The sequence below is a fragment of the Takifugu rubripes genome, chromosome 17 (genome assembly GCF_901000725.2).
Source record: "Takifugu rubripes chromosome 17, fTakRub1.2, whole genome shotgun sequence".
NCBI classification, from domain to species: Eukaryota; Metazoa; Chordata; class Actinopteri; order Tetraodontiformes; family Tetraodontidae; genus Takifugu; species Takifugu rubripes.
In genome coordinates, this window is record NC_042301.1 from 4,673,264 (window position 1) to 4,689,574 (window position 16,311).

The 16,311-nt window shown below is 43.1% G+C and overlaps 1 protein-coding gene and 1 long non-coding RNA gene across 2 annotated transcripts; both read right to left on the reverse strand.

Moving 5' to 3' along the window:
* Nucleotides 1-3,542: 3,542 nt before the first annotated feature.
* On the reverse strand, nt 3,543-4,478 carry LOC115253252 (uncharacterized). Its single transcript, XR_003891538.1, has 3 exons — nt 4,453-4,478; nt 4,155-4,208; nt 3,543-3,657 (listed from the first exon to the last, which is right to left on the reverse strand). It is a non-coding gene; the product is annotated as an uncharacterized lncRNA (long non-coding RNA).
* Nucleotides 4,479-14,735: 10,257 nt separating this feature from the next.
* On the reverse strand, nt 14,736-15,453 carry LOC115253243 (C-type lectin domain family 4 member M-like). Its single transcript, XM_029850613.1, has 4 exons — nt 15,429-15,453; nt 15,044-15,168; nt 14,859-14,959; nt 14,736-14,793 (listed from the first exon to the last, which is right to left on the reverse strand). The coding sequence occupies exons 1-4, from the start codon at nt 15,451-15,453 to the stop codon at nt 14,736-14,738; spliced, it is 309 nt and encodes a 102-aa protein (XP_029706473.1).
* Between the last annotated feature and the right edge of the window lie 858 nt (nt 15,454-16,311).

The window sequence follows — 16,311 nt, forward strand, 5'->3', positions numbered from 1 at the left end:
TTTAACCAGGTTATCATAACTGGTCTGTATTTGATCCTTTTCTTTAACCAGCCTTATGTAACTTGATTGCAGTTGGTCCAGTTCTTTGGTGACATTGTTGTAACCAGTCTGCAACTGGTCTCTTTGTTTAGTCAGGTTTTCTAACCAGTTCTGGCTGGTGTTAAGGTGGTTGTAACTGGTCTGCAGGTGGTCATTGTCTTTAGTCAGTTTGTTGTTCCTCTTTTGTAACTGGTCTCCTCTGTAATGAGGTTGTTTTAACTGGTCTGCAGCTGCTCCTTTTCTTCATCAAATTGTTGTAACTAGTCTGTACTTCCCTTCCCGTCTGCTTCGTCAGGTTATCCCTTAACTGTATTTCTCTGCGATGGCATGTGTATAACTGGTCTGTATCTGGTCTCTCTCTTTAGTCATGTTGTAGCTGGTCTGTAACAGGGTCATCTCCACTTCTCTGTTAGCTTTGCCGCTGTTAACTGTTTAAAACATCAACAGTGAGGATTAGAATCGGCTTCAAGATTCTGTGGCTGGTTTAAATGCCCATACTCACATAGAACTCAGAGTTTCAAACCGAATCAAAAGTCCAATAAAAAGGAGGAGGAGGAGGAGGAAGAGCAGGCAGAAAAACAACACACACATCTGGAAGAAGATTCTTTACTTTTCCATCACCTGAAGGTAAAGCAGTGATAACCAATTCATACCAAAACGCCATCCCTCAAATTACTCCTCGCTCAGGTTCTGTAAATAATAATAATAATGTCATTACCTGCTACATGATGACTTTACTGTCTGCACAAATTTGATCAGAGATCACAGGAGTCTTCCTTGTTGTGGAAATTTTTTCATCCTTAACATAGAAACCATCGCCATATTTCAAACGTATGGATGAGATGACGGTCTTGTTGAAAGTGAAGTTTTCCGTTTGTATCCTCCCTTATGATCGAGCTGGAGCATCTCTCTCCTCCCCTCCTTCCTTATTTAAGTTTGTTTTTGCACTAATGCTTAATAAGTAAAAATCCAACAAAACCTGCAAAGCTCTGCAAAAAAAAACTGATGTGTGCATTTTCACACAGCAGAGCGGCTGGGCTCTTCTTTGGCCCTTTTATTTTTAAATCTCTCCATATTACGCCAGGTAGCTACGACCTAGTTTGAGGATCACAGCAGCTCCAGTTTAACGCATATTATATGTCAAGAAAGAGGTTTTGACTGGCAATAGGAAGGTGAACATATCCAATTATCTTTTGATGTTATACTATTGTAATGCTTGAAGAATAATTTGCCCCCCTTCCGCGGTTGATTTATTAAACCGCCGAGAGAATTTGGTGCTGACTTTTTCCTTATTTCTGCTTCTACTGTCTCTCAATCATACAGCACCTGGTGAACCTTCTGGAAGTTCTGGAAGCAGTTTGTAACAATGTTACCTTTGCAATTTAACACAGTTAACCCCTCCAGATAAAAAATGTGATCTGAAACTTACTGAATTGATGTGAACTGAAGGCTTTTTTGGTCATCATGTTCTCAATGAAGCAACAGTTCAGGACTAATAATTGAGGAAACATGCGGGTTCAATGATCAAGTCAAAGGTTCTTGACCTTCTTATTGAGAACCTCAGTGGTTAAGACCACTGACCTTGATGCACTCCCAAAGCCCGCTAAAGTAAATGACTGACACTAAGGTTCATGTAAAATGCCTAGAAAAGTTGAATAGCAACAGAAAATAAAGATGAGTTTGTTAAGGCAGAAGCTGGACGGGACACTGAACCCAATGCAGCCCACAACCAGAAAAGTCCTTTTCCAAAGGTTTATTCAAAATACAAGCAAAACTTGCAGATGTAGCCCAAACGAAGCAGGCTGGATCCAGGAAACGAGGCTGAGCGTGGCAGCTGAGGCTGGAGCAAAACAAATGAAACAGGAATCCAACGTTTGCTTCTCTCAATAAGAACGAGCACTAGCCCGGTACCCAATTACCACTCAGCGTTTAAGAGACGAACTGGCAGCGCATGAGAGGACGAGCTGGAGATAAATACAGCCGCTCCTGATGAGCTGACAAGCAGCAGGTGAGGAACTCCAGAGGGGTCGGAGAAACCTGCCTGCCACCCCCAGCCTGCACAATGAGGGAAAAGACAAAAGACAGGGCAGGGGAATAAAAACAAATCTAACCTCCCCATCCTAACAGAATTATCTTCTGCAGGTATCATAAGCTGGCCAAAAGAGGTGTAGAGTCCATGGTGGAAAGTAAAGAAAGCTCCTCGCCGTGCATGGGAAGCAATGGCTGAAAAAGGCTGACCGGCAGACATCCCAGAGGCCCTGATCATTGCACCACGGGGACAGAGAGCACAAGAGTGTCAGAAGCCTGGACAACCAGCTCCACGCCAGGATCTCAAGGAGCAAAGAGGCCCCTGACACAATCCAGCACATACAGCAGTTTGTTCGATGCCACATCCAAGTGGCTGGCACAGTTCAGGAACATCTGCACCCTGTTTGGGGCTGACTGTCTGAGGTCAAAGGCCAAAGGGGGGTGGACACGAAGGCAGAAGAGGGCTGGAGCGACAGCTGTGGCGGGCGCGAAAAATAGCAACATCGGGAGAATAGGACGTGAAGCCGAACAGGACGTGAAGATATCTGCAATTCCTGAGGGTCCTGAGCATTTGGGGTTCCAGCGAACCCAGAAACAACAAATGGATAGTTCTGTGGCGGTTCCAATGCTGTTGACTGAAATCAGTGTAAACGCTGGTTCACTGTGTTTATTTGCTTTAACTATTGAAAGATTACAGATTGTACCAGGAACACAATATTGCAGTGCAGTATAAAGGGCACGGCTCACAAGAAAAAGTAATCCATCACCACCATATTTATCATTTCTGGTTTCAAGGCAGTTGATGGGCCGGTGGGAAAACAAGAACATATTGTAATAAACAAACCCTCAAAGGAGACAGAGAGAAATCACCTGTGATGAATGACATGTGGGACAAAGACACCAGGACAAGAAGGGTTCTAATGGATCCGTCAGAAGGCATAAACTGCCGATAAAAACGGGTTCATGAGAACACGCAGACCCACTTATACTGATCATTATGTTTTATGGAAATATCCTCTTTTCGCACATATAGAAATGCTGAATTCACAGACTAAATCGTTCCATCCTTTCTGTCCTCTCTGTCAATTTTTCTACACATTGTTCTTGTCTGCCCTCGTAATTGTTGGGCTCACCCAGGCTCCAGTAGCTAAAAGAGTAAAAAAAAAAAAAAAAGAATACATTTTAATTGTATAAGACCAGCTAGAATTCATTTGTTGGGAAACATGAATTTCATTCCAGAAGGAGCGCAGCACCTTTCAGTTAATGGTGTCCATCCACCCAGCGCCACGTCCTTTCACTTCTCTGCTCCATCAGTCCGATCCATAAGGTCATCTTGAATCTCCAGAAAAGCCTTGATGGTGGAGAGAAACCATCATGGCTGAGTTCTCCTTGCACCCAATCGGGACTGACTCTGCCCCCCCCCTCCCAGATCCATACCCCGTCACCACCTGTTCCGCTCTGCTGTTGATGATGGCCAGATCTGCCCCTCCTGCAGGCAGTACTCTCTGCTGAGGTGCCACGTGTTCTTCACAGAGGATATGTAATACAAGCTTTTTTGGAAATGGAACCATCCTTGTTGGAAATAGGGATCTGTCGTGATGAACGTCACAAAATATAGGGAGAGGAAACAGGGACAGGTCAGAGAAGCAGAGCGACAGTTCAGAGAGAGGAAGCTAAGCGAACAAGATGAAACGTCCTGATGAAATCACTCTGTTTGCCCCCCCACCACCCACCCATATTCTGCGCCCCCGTCCCTCATTTGTAAAGGCCAGTCCTGTATCCTTGCTAGAGCGGATAACCAAGTGCTTTCTGGTGTTTATTTGTCAGCCTTATTTTCTCTCCTGCCAGCCTTCCCGTCTCTCTTCATGAAACTGGCCCTTTACTCAACTATGAGTGTTGCGCAATGGTCATCGGGCATTTGAAAGTTCCTGTCATGAGACACCCTCACACCATATTTGTGCTTAACACTTAGAAACAATCAAGCGTCGGCTGAGTCGATGGAATGGAAATGGCGATCAGACCTGAGCGGTCAGACCGGTGGCCACACCGATTCTGGACGTCTGAGGCTTCTCTGACTTTAAACTTACCAAGTTTATCAAACTTATTTCTCTCTTCAGCTGTCCCATTTGGTGCTTCACTGTCTGAAAAAGCACAAATACTTTTATTAGACTTGCAGAGGAATTATAATTATATTCAACGGACAATGGCTCCGGCTGAGCTGGAAACATTGTTTAGATCTTCAGAATTTATGGTTTTAATAGGAAATCATCAAGATTTTCTTCCTAAGAAAATTTTCGTGCTTTGTAACAGCAAAAAACAAGCATAAGATTTTTGTCAATAATAAACTTGGGGTGGAAAAAAAACAAAAAAACTAGAAAGACTCACAAATGATGAGGCGCAGGCAGATGTTGGAGCAGCTGGAGCACACACAGGAGCCCAAAGCTCACGCCAATCACCCGATGGAGGTTTCTACCTGAGTTCGAGCAAAAAATAAGCAAAGTGGTGACATTTTTACGGAACATGTGTCTCAATGTGCACCGCGCAACAGCAACAAGAAAGAAAACACCGCGGAAGAAGAAAGTAAAAGAATGAAATTAATCTACACGAGAAAACGCTGTTGGTTCATCAGAAGTTTCAGCCTAACTTTAAAGTGTTTTGAACTGTATCTCACCAGTCATCTTCACGTCCGCTGCTGTGCTGGGAGTCCTTATTCTGGCATCACCAGCATCGTTGCTGACTGTATCTTAACACACAGGCGCGTGATGTCATCGATGAGGTAGTCTCGCAACAGCAATATACAGAATTCTAAATAAAATAACGGCGACCATTATGAATAAAATATCAAATAGAATGTTCAAAAATCAAAATCTGTTCACACCATAGGTTGCATCCCCAAAACAATCACACTTTGTCTGCGACACACATGTAATGATGTTAAACTATGTGGTCATATTTTTTCCAATATAGTCACTCCCAACAGTTCAGACTGACACAAAATGCAGCGTGTTGCATGTAAAAAGCAGCTGCAAGTTTTACATAATATGGCCAGCAGGTGGTGTCGTGAGCATATGATGCTGCAGGTCTGTCTTACTCGGTGAGACGCGCTGACTGATAGTCCTCGGGCTCCGCCTAGCGGGATGATATGGTACTGCACGCTGCATGACGCACAGTTTCAACTCTAGTAAAATACTCCCCCCCCACCCCTATTACAGCATTACAGGTCATAAATCTATTGTTTTAGAGGAGAAAAAACTGCTTTCAAATTGTTTGAAACTAACGCTGTGCCGTGTTTACTGCTTTACCTTCCTGTTTGGCTGTAAATGTGCGTGCCGAGACCGCCAAACCCAAGAATTCACCATCCGATCTCTGCTCCTCAGCATCGGATGAATGGAGGGAGAGTTTACTGGCGTGTACAAGAGACCTGATCGATAACAAGATATTAAATTCATAAGAACTTCTTTAAAATACTTGTGGACCAAATACTTCCACCTCTGTGCTCCCCCTAAAGCCACAGAAATCCCAGATAACTGCACACCCTCTGGTACGCACAGGCGATGCTCTGCCTCACTCGTGGTTACTCCTCCTGCCCGTATGTCCACCATAGGACCCCGTTTCTGGAACGCACTCCCCAAGGATATCCTGACTGTGACATCTCCACCCACCTTCAATTTACATCTAAACAGGTGGCCTTTAGAGCACGAATCTTAAACCTTCATCTTTTTTAAGCTGAAATTTGGGCGTTTAAACAGAAATGGTGTGATCAACATAGCATTTAGTGGATTCCCGCAGTAGTCACCAAACACATGGATCTGCCGGGCGACATTGTTTAACATCCTAATATTTACACTGCTAACTGAGCCACGCTGGGCGTTGCTTCAACAGGATGTACCATCCGAAAGTGCACTTAAGGAAAATGCCAAATGCAGGGCGTCTAAAAGGCGTCACACAAGCCGTCAAACAGCTGACACATACGAAAAAGAATGATACTGTAATGTAATTCAATCATTCATTTATAACGCAATTCCTATTAGCAAGGACCTCTTTAGTGTTCTAGGACATAAAATACACTGCTGAAAAGGTGAAGTTCTTACTCTCCGATGGAAGACGAGGATTGTTCGGGCTCCTCTGTGACGGTACTGTTCCTCAGTGCTGCGATTCCATCTGAAAAGATAAAGATGTGAAGAGCAGCTAAAAGAACACATCAACAAATCATCATTGCAGCTCCAATCAATGGCAGAGCCAAGAACAAACACGCCTTACAATCAAAAAGCAAGTTTTAAAAGCTCATAGAAACACATCGGACCAACAATTATCAACTACTATTGGAGCATGGCAGTAGGCTGACAGAGGGCCTCATTCAAACAAAGACATTTCAGTTCTGCCAAAAGTGCTGACTGTTCAGTGGAAAGGCCCAAAAAAGGAGAGAGAACATCTAACCTCACAAAGATAGTAAAGAGGAAATACACTGAATGTTTAAAGTTGTGAAATTTGCCCTTTCACCACTGCTAACCCCACAACGAGCAGAATAATCGGTCATCTCTGATCGTATCTTGTTGTTAAAAATCCTTTCCAATATTATGGAAGCAGCAGTTGGCAGAAACCTTCATAGAATAATCAGAAATTGTAACAAAAAAACAGAAAAAAACAGGAAGGGAGATGATGGCTCCCACCATTCTGTGACTCTTCGATCATTTCCCTTTAAGATATTCGAGGAGGCCATCAAAGATTTCCAGGAGGTTCTTGATTGAATCCTTATCCCCCGGATGACATTTTCACCTGTAACCATGCAGACATCTGTTATATTTACCCCCAAAAATAGAAGACAAAATATTCACTTTTCACTCAGAAAACATGTATGCCAAGTAAAGTCCTTATTTCTTAAGTAGATCACGGTACCTGTAATGTGCGAGAGGCTGATCTGAAGGTAATCCAGGGACAGTGAATCAATCACTGACTGAACGTTATGGATATCATCCTCCTGACTTCCTGCCGCTGCGATATAATCTAAGCACAAACAAACACACCACTACGGATAAACAGAACACATAAAACCATTCAAGAAACCACTGATCCAAACACATGGCACACATTTAAACACTTCAGCTCTAATTGCTTGCAATCACAACGCCGTTCATATTAAACAGCTCATGCCTGCATTGCTAACTACAGCAACACCACAAGTTCTGTCAACTCCAGAACCCCATATCATTAACCTTGACCTTGGTGGTGTGGATGGGAGTTGAGAAACTGGTCAAGAATACACACATGGTATATAATCCCAATGTATCCGGGATTAAGCAGGAAAAGCCTCACAAATGCTTGTTATGACAAAAATACTCTACATATTACTGCATCACGTGACTAAAACAAGCTCTTCAGGCTGTTTTACCTGGAACCTTTTCCCCCAGAATGTTCTCGTAAAGAGCAATGACACCTCTGCATCACAGTCCGTCAGCTTTCCTCACCCTGGGGTTTGTGTGACACTGGCGGAGCAGATTATTTGCCACATCGATCCAGTCTGCAGAAAACAAAATCAAGGAGTCCTTCCGGTCACTGCGGGAGTCATTTTTCCTCTCACCGAACAGCGACCATAAACAGTGGAACCAAAAGAACGGCGTCAATAATTAACAGCAAGTTTTGGTCGTAAACTACATGGTAGTAATGGCTAATAATGTTACTACAAACTACAGGCAATGGTACAGACTAGTTAAATGCCATAAATCCCCTCCAGCTTTTTCCCCGAAACTTTCATCGGTAGTATGAAAATACTCAGGCATGGTGCTAATTTAGGAAGAAAGTACGTCTCTAAATGACAAAAACTGGAGACTGATGACTTAATCGTGTTTTAGATGTTAACGGTTAAATAAGACAAGTCCAAACTTTGACCATAAATGACAACGGGGAAGTAGCCGAAAGCAGGAAGCTAACGTTAGCGTCAATTAACCATACGTGTCGTTAGCCTTGAATGCACCGGACCACCGAATCCCAACTTACCTCTCTCCCCCTCCTGGGTTCCCATGAAACAGTTGGGAAAATGCGACGGCCGTGTGCTCAAAATCCACGACAGACAGACCTCATGAAGCCAAAAGCTCCCAAGTGTTCATGAATAGCTCCGGGTCGGTGACGGTGTTGTGGTTTTCACTGACTGACCAGAACTCTCCGCCTGTGGCGATCCGGCAAGATCGTCAACCAGCCGAGCCTTTGAAGCGTTGTACCCGAGGCTGCTCTATGCCAGAACTAATTGCCTTTTTAAGAATTAGCTAACATTCCACATAATATACACACGACTCCAGTTCAATAATCAACGCATTTCGAGGTAATATCTGCAAACATGCAGTCATATACTGGTAATGGGGCGAACGGTGAGACAGGGAAGAGTCCAAAAATACGGCTCACCAAAAAGATGGGAAATTCCCATCAGCGCTGCTAACTCTGGTTTAAAATGGACGTCTTGTCTGATTGGATGCAACACTTCTTCTTTGCTGCGTGAATCTCTCTTTGTTTGTTTGCCTCCCCTGCTGGTTACTTGGTGGTACTGTCTGCGAGGTAAAATCGTGGATTCCGATAAAGTTCGCGTACACATAGGCAGTATTAATACGAGATTAAATAGCATTGTAGGATGTTTTAGGATGCGTGCCCAGTGGCTTTTGATCATTGGAAGATCAAAGTTCTTTTGAATCTGGAAAAATCGCCAAATGTATCAGTGTTGTATCATAGTCCTGAAACAAGCATCCAATTGTTTCATGATTCCATTTCCATTTTTTTTTTACAGATATTTTCATTTTAAATGTTACAGCGTAACAATGTGTGAGGTGAAGTATTTGTTAGTGGTGAACTGTTTCTCATGAAGCAGAAGTGAAAATATAAATCACTGTAGCCCTTTGCAACAATGTAGTTTTATTTGACATAATTGAAACGCCGGTCTAGACAACCACATCTTGTGTGACTCATCAAAAACAACTGATTTCTCGAGTGGGAGAAGGGTTGCAGCATCAAATCACACAAAAAAAGACTTTCACTTTGCTATTGAAAACCTGCGGTGGTTACCCGTATTGGCCCGAATATAAGACGGTGTTTTTGCGTTGAAATAAGACTGAAAAAGTGGGGGTCGTCTTACATTCGCGGTCTAGACATTATACCCATTCACAACGCTAGATGGCGCCAGATATCTTTAAAACGAATGCTGAACTTAACGTCTCAGGCCAAAGCGAACCCCTGTCACGAAGAAAAAACTAAAATAGCGGTAGCACGAAGAAGAAAAAAAAATAGCGAGAAGAAAATAAGAGAAGAGATAACAGAAAATATAGAAATGTAGCGACAATCTGGAGAAAAGTGGGTCGAAGATATAATCATTTGTTTCAGATGTACTGTAATTATTTTCTGTATAAAAATTAAATTTGGTGTTCAAAAGTCGTTTTTCAAACTTGAGTCTTGAAAAGAGGGGGTCGTCTTATAATCAGGGTCGTCTTATATTCGGGCTAGCGTGAAGTAATACAATGCAATGGATGTTTTTTAAAACCTGATGATTCATATCCGGTACGTCTCAGACAGATCTGCATACAATACAACTTAGACAGGATCTTGGCCTGCTTGTCCTCAGCACTTTCGGGGTGTCTCACACCTGGACCCCGGGATCTCCAGTCCATACTCAGTGCAGATGCTCCAGTACACCAGGGGTCACCAACCTTTTTGAAACCAAGAGCTACCGCTTGACACCTCCTCTAAAATAAATGGATCGTGTGTATCAATAACTTAGAATGGGTAACAGAAAGATCAATATTCAACGCTATTATTATAATCTCAGCAATTGTTCAGATGATCACTTCCACATTTGATCAGAAAAAAAATGTCGAGTTTTCACCAGACCCTTTCAACCATAAGAAACTAAACCATTTTAACAATTCATAAACTATGTTGAACCATGTTTTTAAAAGTTATGCAACATTTAAAAAAAAAATTAACTTTCATATTGAATAAATCTTAACTGAACAAATCTACTGCAATTCTGCTCAAAATCTGTTACATTTTATAAACACATTTTTTAGCTCCTGGGCCTTCTCTGACTGTAGAATGCTTCCCGGTGGGTAGTTAGCATTAGCATTGTAGCTTTCATGACGCGTAGTGAAGCGTCTCTCCACATTGTGCTGCTTCACTGTCATCACAGTCGCCCCACAGACGCAACATACACACCTTCCTTTCACAGTAGTAAAAAATTACTCTTCCTCCCATTCACTTTGAAAATGATAAATTTACTGTCTTCTTTTTGCCATGTTTTTGGGGTAGAAAATTGCCCTCCACTCACCATCTTCACTGCCCGCTAGTTTTATTCTCCACAAGAGCAAAGGTTCTTTCATGCGCACAATACTGACCTTTGAACTAGTCAGAGTTCACGTCACTTTATTATATTTTATTTATTTTTAAGACATTGTCATTTTAAAATCTATGTAAATGCAGGTGTGATTTTTTTTAAAAATTCTTAGACACACCTCACTTGTGAGTTTTGCTATTTTTAGAACAGGCTTGCGGGCGACTCATGTGGTCATTGCGGGCGACTTGGTGCCCACGGGCACTGTGTTGCTGACTCCTGCTGTACACTAGGCCAGCCACCTGGTTATGCCGCTCCATGTATGCCTTGCCTGCTAGCATCTTGCACCCTGCTGTGATGTGCTGGACTGTCTCAGGGGCGTCTCCACACAGCCTACACCTGGGGTCTTGTCTGGTATGGTAGACCCTGGCCTCTCTTGCTCTGGTGCTCAGGGCCTGTTCTTGTGGCAGCCATGAGTAGTGCCTCTGTGCTGTCTTTCAGTCCGGCCTTTTCTAGGCACTGGTAGGTTTTCCTCAATATCAGCCACTTCCTCAATTTGTCGGTGGTACATTCATTGGCTTATCCTTCCATGATAGCCCCTCGGGTTCCTCCTCCTTGGTGGGCTTTTGTTGCCTGAGGCATTCACTCAGCAGTGGGTCAGTGGGGGCCATCTTCTTGATGTACTCTCGGAGGCTTGTTGTTTCCTCCTGGACAGTAGTTCGGACACTTACTAGTCCTCAGCCCCCTTCCTTTCTCTTTGTGTACAGCCTCAGGACACTGGACTTAGGATGAAACCCTCCATGCATGGTAAGGAGCTTCCTTGTTTTGATGTCAGTGGCTTGTATCTCTTCCAGTGGCCAGGGTGTTATGCCAGCAGGGCGTAAGTGTTAATGGCAGGGCGTAAGTGTTAATGGCCTGGATCTTGTGCTTACCATTCAGCTGACTTTTCAGCACCTGTCTTAACCTCTGCAGGTATTTAGCTGTGGCTAACCTCCTAACTTCCTCCTCATGGTTACCAGTTACCTGGGGGATCCCCAGGTATTTATAGCTTTCCTGCACATCTGTGACGTTCCCTTCAGGTAGTTTAATCCCATCATTGTGATCAACTTTCCTCTTCTAGATGTCCACATTTATCTAGTCCTAATGACATCCCGATGTCTTTGCTATAGATCCCAGTGAGGTGAATCAGGGTCAATGTCACGTTCGTTCTTGGCACACAGCTTGGTGTCATCCATGTAGAGGAGGTGGCTGATGGTTGTTCCACTTCAGAACCCAAAGCCACTCTTTGTGATGATCTGGCTGAGGGGGTTTAAGCCGATGCAGAACAGCAGGGGGGCACAGGACATCTCCTTGATATATGCCGCATCTGATGCTCACCCGCACAATTGGCTTTCCAAGCTATCCCAAGTGATAGCAACCTCAGGAAGAAAGAACATGGAAGCTGGAGAAATTTGTATTTTCTTGTATCCGTCCAGCTGCAGATGTCCTGAAACACTTACACAAAATGCATTTTTCACAGGCGTGTGGCTGTAAATAAGAGGAACCGTCACTTCTGCTAGTTATATTTTCATACCTTCATATCTATCGTTGCAATCTATTTTCTTAACCACTTGTTTCCTGTTTTCGGGGTCACGGAGAAGTTCACATATGCTCTGAACGTGTTCGGCACTATGCTCTGAATCGTGTCTTTTACTGGCACTAACATAGACTGATCATATTAAAAGCTTAAAGCACTTTTTTATTTGTTCATTGCCAAACTGGTCCAGAGCTGTAATAACAAGCGTAATAGATCACGTCATTGACACAAAGCTGCTGCTATTTTAGTAACTACCAGTGAGTAAATAAACAGACCCAAAGCTGCTGATGCGACTGGTTCATTCGTGCATCACAGGCACCAGTTTTCCTGCTTCAAAATGCACCGACACACAGTGAAAATACACTTTCACAAACCAAATATTATATATAAACCAGAAGCAGAATGTCCTGTTTTCAAGGTCTTTTAGCTGATTATCAATGCATCACCAACACCGTTACCATGGTTTCAGAGGCACAAAAGATTTAATTGCTGATTTGTTTACATGTCGGTCACTGATAAAGCTTCTTTTCACAGATCCACAAGAGGGAAGAGAGCAGGATTCATCGTTCCAGCTCTTTTCTGCATTGAAGTTCTTTATATCACCACAGTTTTCGCCTTTCCCGCCGTTCGGCTCCTTTGAACTCCAGTAACTGGAGAAAAAAAGACTTGTGTCAGAAAACAACCAAAGTTAGTCCTCTTATCAAAGACAGTAACCTTGTAGACATCGCCGTCCCGTCCACCCATTTCCACGACCCCTCGTTGGTCACGTCGGTCAAGCCGATCCACATGTACTTCTGGAACCGGTTGGCAAAAGCCTTGTTTCCAACACAAACCATCAAAAAGGTGATTAAATTAAACTCTCTGGTGAATATTTGGTCCTGCTCTTGTGAACTGTGATACCTGCTCTTCTTTGCTGTTGATGATCAGCAGGTCTGCACCTTTCTGACGACAGTCGCTTCTGCTCTGATTCCAGGTTTTCTTGGTGGAGGAAACTTGGTAGAGACTTCCATTGAAATACAACCCATTCTTTCCAGCGGGGCAGGAAACACACATGGAAAAATCATAAATAATATTTTCAATAAGTCAGAGTCTCATCTGTGAGAAATGAGAACTCTGTGGAGGAGAAACTTCAGAATAACCTTCATCGTTGAAAATTTGAGGGTGTAGAGATTAAATTAGCAAAGTACACATATGGAGAAGTTTTCAGGTTGTTTTTTTTTTTGAGTCTTTGGCACTTATCAGAATCTCTGAAAAATGACCTTTCTTCAGTTACCTCGTAACATTTTTGTAATTCGTCGGTGTCTTTGCTGAGGTTGTTGAAGCGCTGTTGGACCTCCCTGTTTTGGGTCAGTAGCTGACTCGTCATGTTGGTGTAGATGGTGACCAGTCGAGCCAGTTGCTTTCTGAGCTGTGCTTTGTATCTGTGACACATTCCCGATGAAACATTACTCCATTTGCTGCCATCGCTGACATCAAAATGAAAAGATAATCGTTGGCGAAGTAAACAACCAGACGTTTGTGGAGAAAGTATAATAATTTACACAGGAAACCCATAGTTGTGAGGCCAACCACCAAGAGAAGGCAGATCAGGGCCAGAAGTGCAGCAGCTCGGCGCGGCCTTTTGTCCGAACGTTGATCATTTTCACAACTGAAATGCAAAAATACATTATAAAAAGTTTCATTTTCTGCATCAGTCCAAATGTCATTAACGTTTTCGTGCTTTCATTCATTTAGGTGTCTCTTCTGCTATATCTAGGATGTGTTTTAACCTTTATCTGCACAGCCAACACAACGATTAGAATATTTCCTGGGATTAAATTTCATCCTGAAGCCAAATTTTCCAAGATTTTCTGTCCTTTTGTTTTACAAACATGATGTTAAGACTCAGAACTAGTTTCTCTTTTAGAGCAATTCTTGTATTTTAACTGCGACAATCATCAACAACACATCTTTCTCTGTGTTGGTTACCTGAAACGAGGCTTGTGGGGTCTTTACCTCCTGATTGGAATCCTTGTACACATGTCCACAACACTGACACAACGCTCCATCCTGTCTGGGTGACCTGCTGGTCTCTCTACGTTCGGCATGAGGTCCAAGTCATCAATCATGTCCATCTGTTCTGATGGTCCTGCTGCAGATGTCTTGAAACACTTACACAGCATTCATCTTTAACACTTGTCTGGTTTTAAATAAGAGGAACTGTCACTCTCTGCTATCAACTAAACGTGATGTTGTATAAACATAAAATGCTGGAAGAAAAAAACTGAGCTCAACTGGCTTTTACCACTTTAAATTGAATAATGTCGACTAAAGGGGAGAGCAGAGACGTGTTGATCAGTTATTAAAAGCTTATGAAGCACAATATTATTTATTTTGTTCATTGCCAAACTGGCCCAGAGTTGTAATAACAAGCATATATATCACATCATTGACACAAGCTGCTGCCATTTTAGTAACTACCATGAGTAAATAAACAGACCAAAGCTGCTGATGCGACTGGTTCATTCGTGCATCACAGGCACCAGTTTTCCTGCTTCAAAATGCACCGACACACAGTGAAAATACACTTTCACAAACCAAATATTTCAGAAGCAGAATGTCCTGTTTTCAAGGTCTTTTAGCTGATTATCAATGCATCACCAATACCGTTACCATGGTTCAGAGGCGACAAAAGATTTAATGCTGATTTGTTTACATGTCGGTCACGAAAAAGCTTCTTTTCACAGATCCACAAGAGGGAAAGGGAGCAGGATTCATCGTTCCAGCTCTTTTCTGCATTGAAGTTCTTTATATCAACACAGTTTTCGTCCTTTCCCCGCCGTTCGGCTCCTTTGAACTCCAGTAACTGGAGAAAAAGAAGACTTGTGTCAGAAAACAACCAAAGTTAGTCCTCTTATCAAAGACAGTAACCTTGTAGACATCGCCGTCCCGTCCACCCATTTCCACGACCCCTCGTTGGTCACGTCGGTCAAGCCGATCCACATGTACTTCTGGAACCGGTTGGCAAAAGCCTTGTTCCAACACAAACCATCAAAAAGGTGATTAAATTAAACTCTCTGTGAATATTTTGGTCCTGCTCTTGTGAACTGTGATACCTGCTCTTCTTCGCTGTTGATGATCAGCAGGTCTGCACCTTTCTGACGACAGTCGCTTCTGCTCTGATCCCAGGTTTTCTTGGTGGAGGAAACTTGGTAGAGACTTCCGCTGAAATACACCCATCCTTTTCCAGCGGGGCAGGAAACAAAAAACGAAACGCAAATGCATAAACTGTTCTTCCGCATCAGGGGTCTTCGCCCAGTTCTACAAGGGCTCTCATCCAGCCAGGTTTTCTGTCCACCCAGGTAGACACCTGCTTTGACCTGAGGTTCCAGTGCCCTCGGTAAAACTGGGCAGGAGGGAAAACCTGGCTGGATTCGAAGCCTTGTCGGACTGGGTCGATGACCCTTGTTTTCCAGAATGATCAAGGCACCAGAATCATACCAGGATTATTCAGAGATCTCTTCATGGTTAGCTCTCTCCCTCAGTCATCTTTCCAAACTGGCAATTGAATCTAAAAAAAACCAACAACAAACAATTATTTAAACTATTTAAAATGCACTTCTGCAGCGTATTTTAGAGGAATCATGCGATGAAGGTAAAATCCATCAGAACTCATTTACCCTGAAGCTTTTTCTGGACTTCCTGTGCGGCTGTGCTCAGCTCTTTCACTCGCTGTTGCAGCTGGTCCTTCTCTTGGGTACGTTGAATGTAATTAGTCTGTATTTGATCCTTTTCTTTAACCAGGTTATCATTACTGGTCTGTATTTGATCCTTTTCTTTAACCAGTTTATCATAACTGGTCTGTAACTGGTAGATCTGTCTCGTCAGGTTACCTTCTAACTGGTCTTTCCCTGATGAGGTCATTGTGACCGGTCTGTAACTGGTAGATCTGTCTCGTCAGGTTACCTTCTAACTGGTGTCTTTCCCTGATGAGGTCATTGTGACTGGTCTGTAACTGGTCTCTCTCCTGCTTCAGGCTCTTGTGACCGGTCTGTATTTGATCCTTTTCTTCAGCCAGTTATCATAACTGGTCTGTATTTGATCATTTTCCTTAACCAGTTTTCATAACTGGTCTGTAACTGGTAGATCTGTCTCGTCAGGTTACCTTCTAACTGGTGTCTTTCCCTGATGAGGTCATTGTGACCGGTCTGTAACTGGTAGATCTGTCTCGTCAGGTTACCTTAACTGGTGTCTTTCCCTGATGAGGTCATTGTGACTGGTCTGTAACTGGTCTCTCTCCTGCTTCAGGCTGTTGTGACCGGTCTGTATTTGATCCTTTTCTTCAGCCAGGTTATCATAACTGGTCTGTATTTGATCCTTTTCT

Bases quoted from the DNA above. Each gene is read 5' to 3' on its own strand.
- LOC115253243 (XM_029850613.1), bottom strand. From the start codon at position 15,453: ATGAAGAGATCTCTGAATAATCCTG. The intron at 14,960-15,043 runs GTATCACAGTTC...TGTTGGAACAAG, and splicing joins TCAACAGCGAAGAAGAGCAG to GCTTTTGCCAACCGGTTCCA. The intron at 14,794-14,858 runs GTTACTGTCTTT...CTTTTTCTCCAG, and splicing joins GGGACGGCGATGTCTACAAG to TTACTGGAGTTCAAAGGAGC.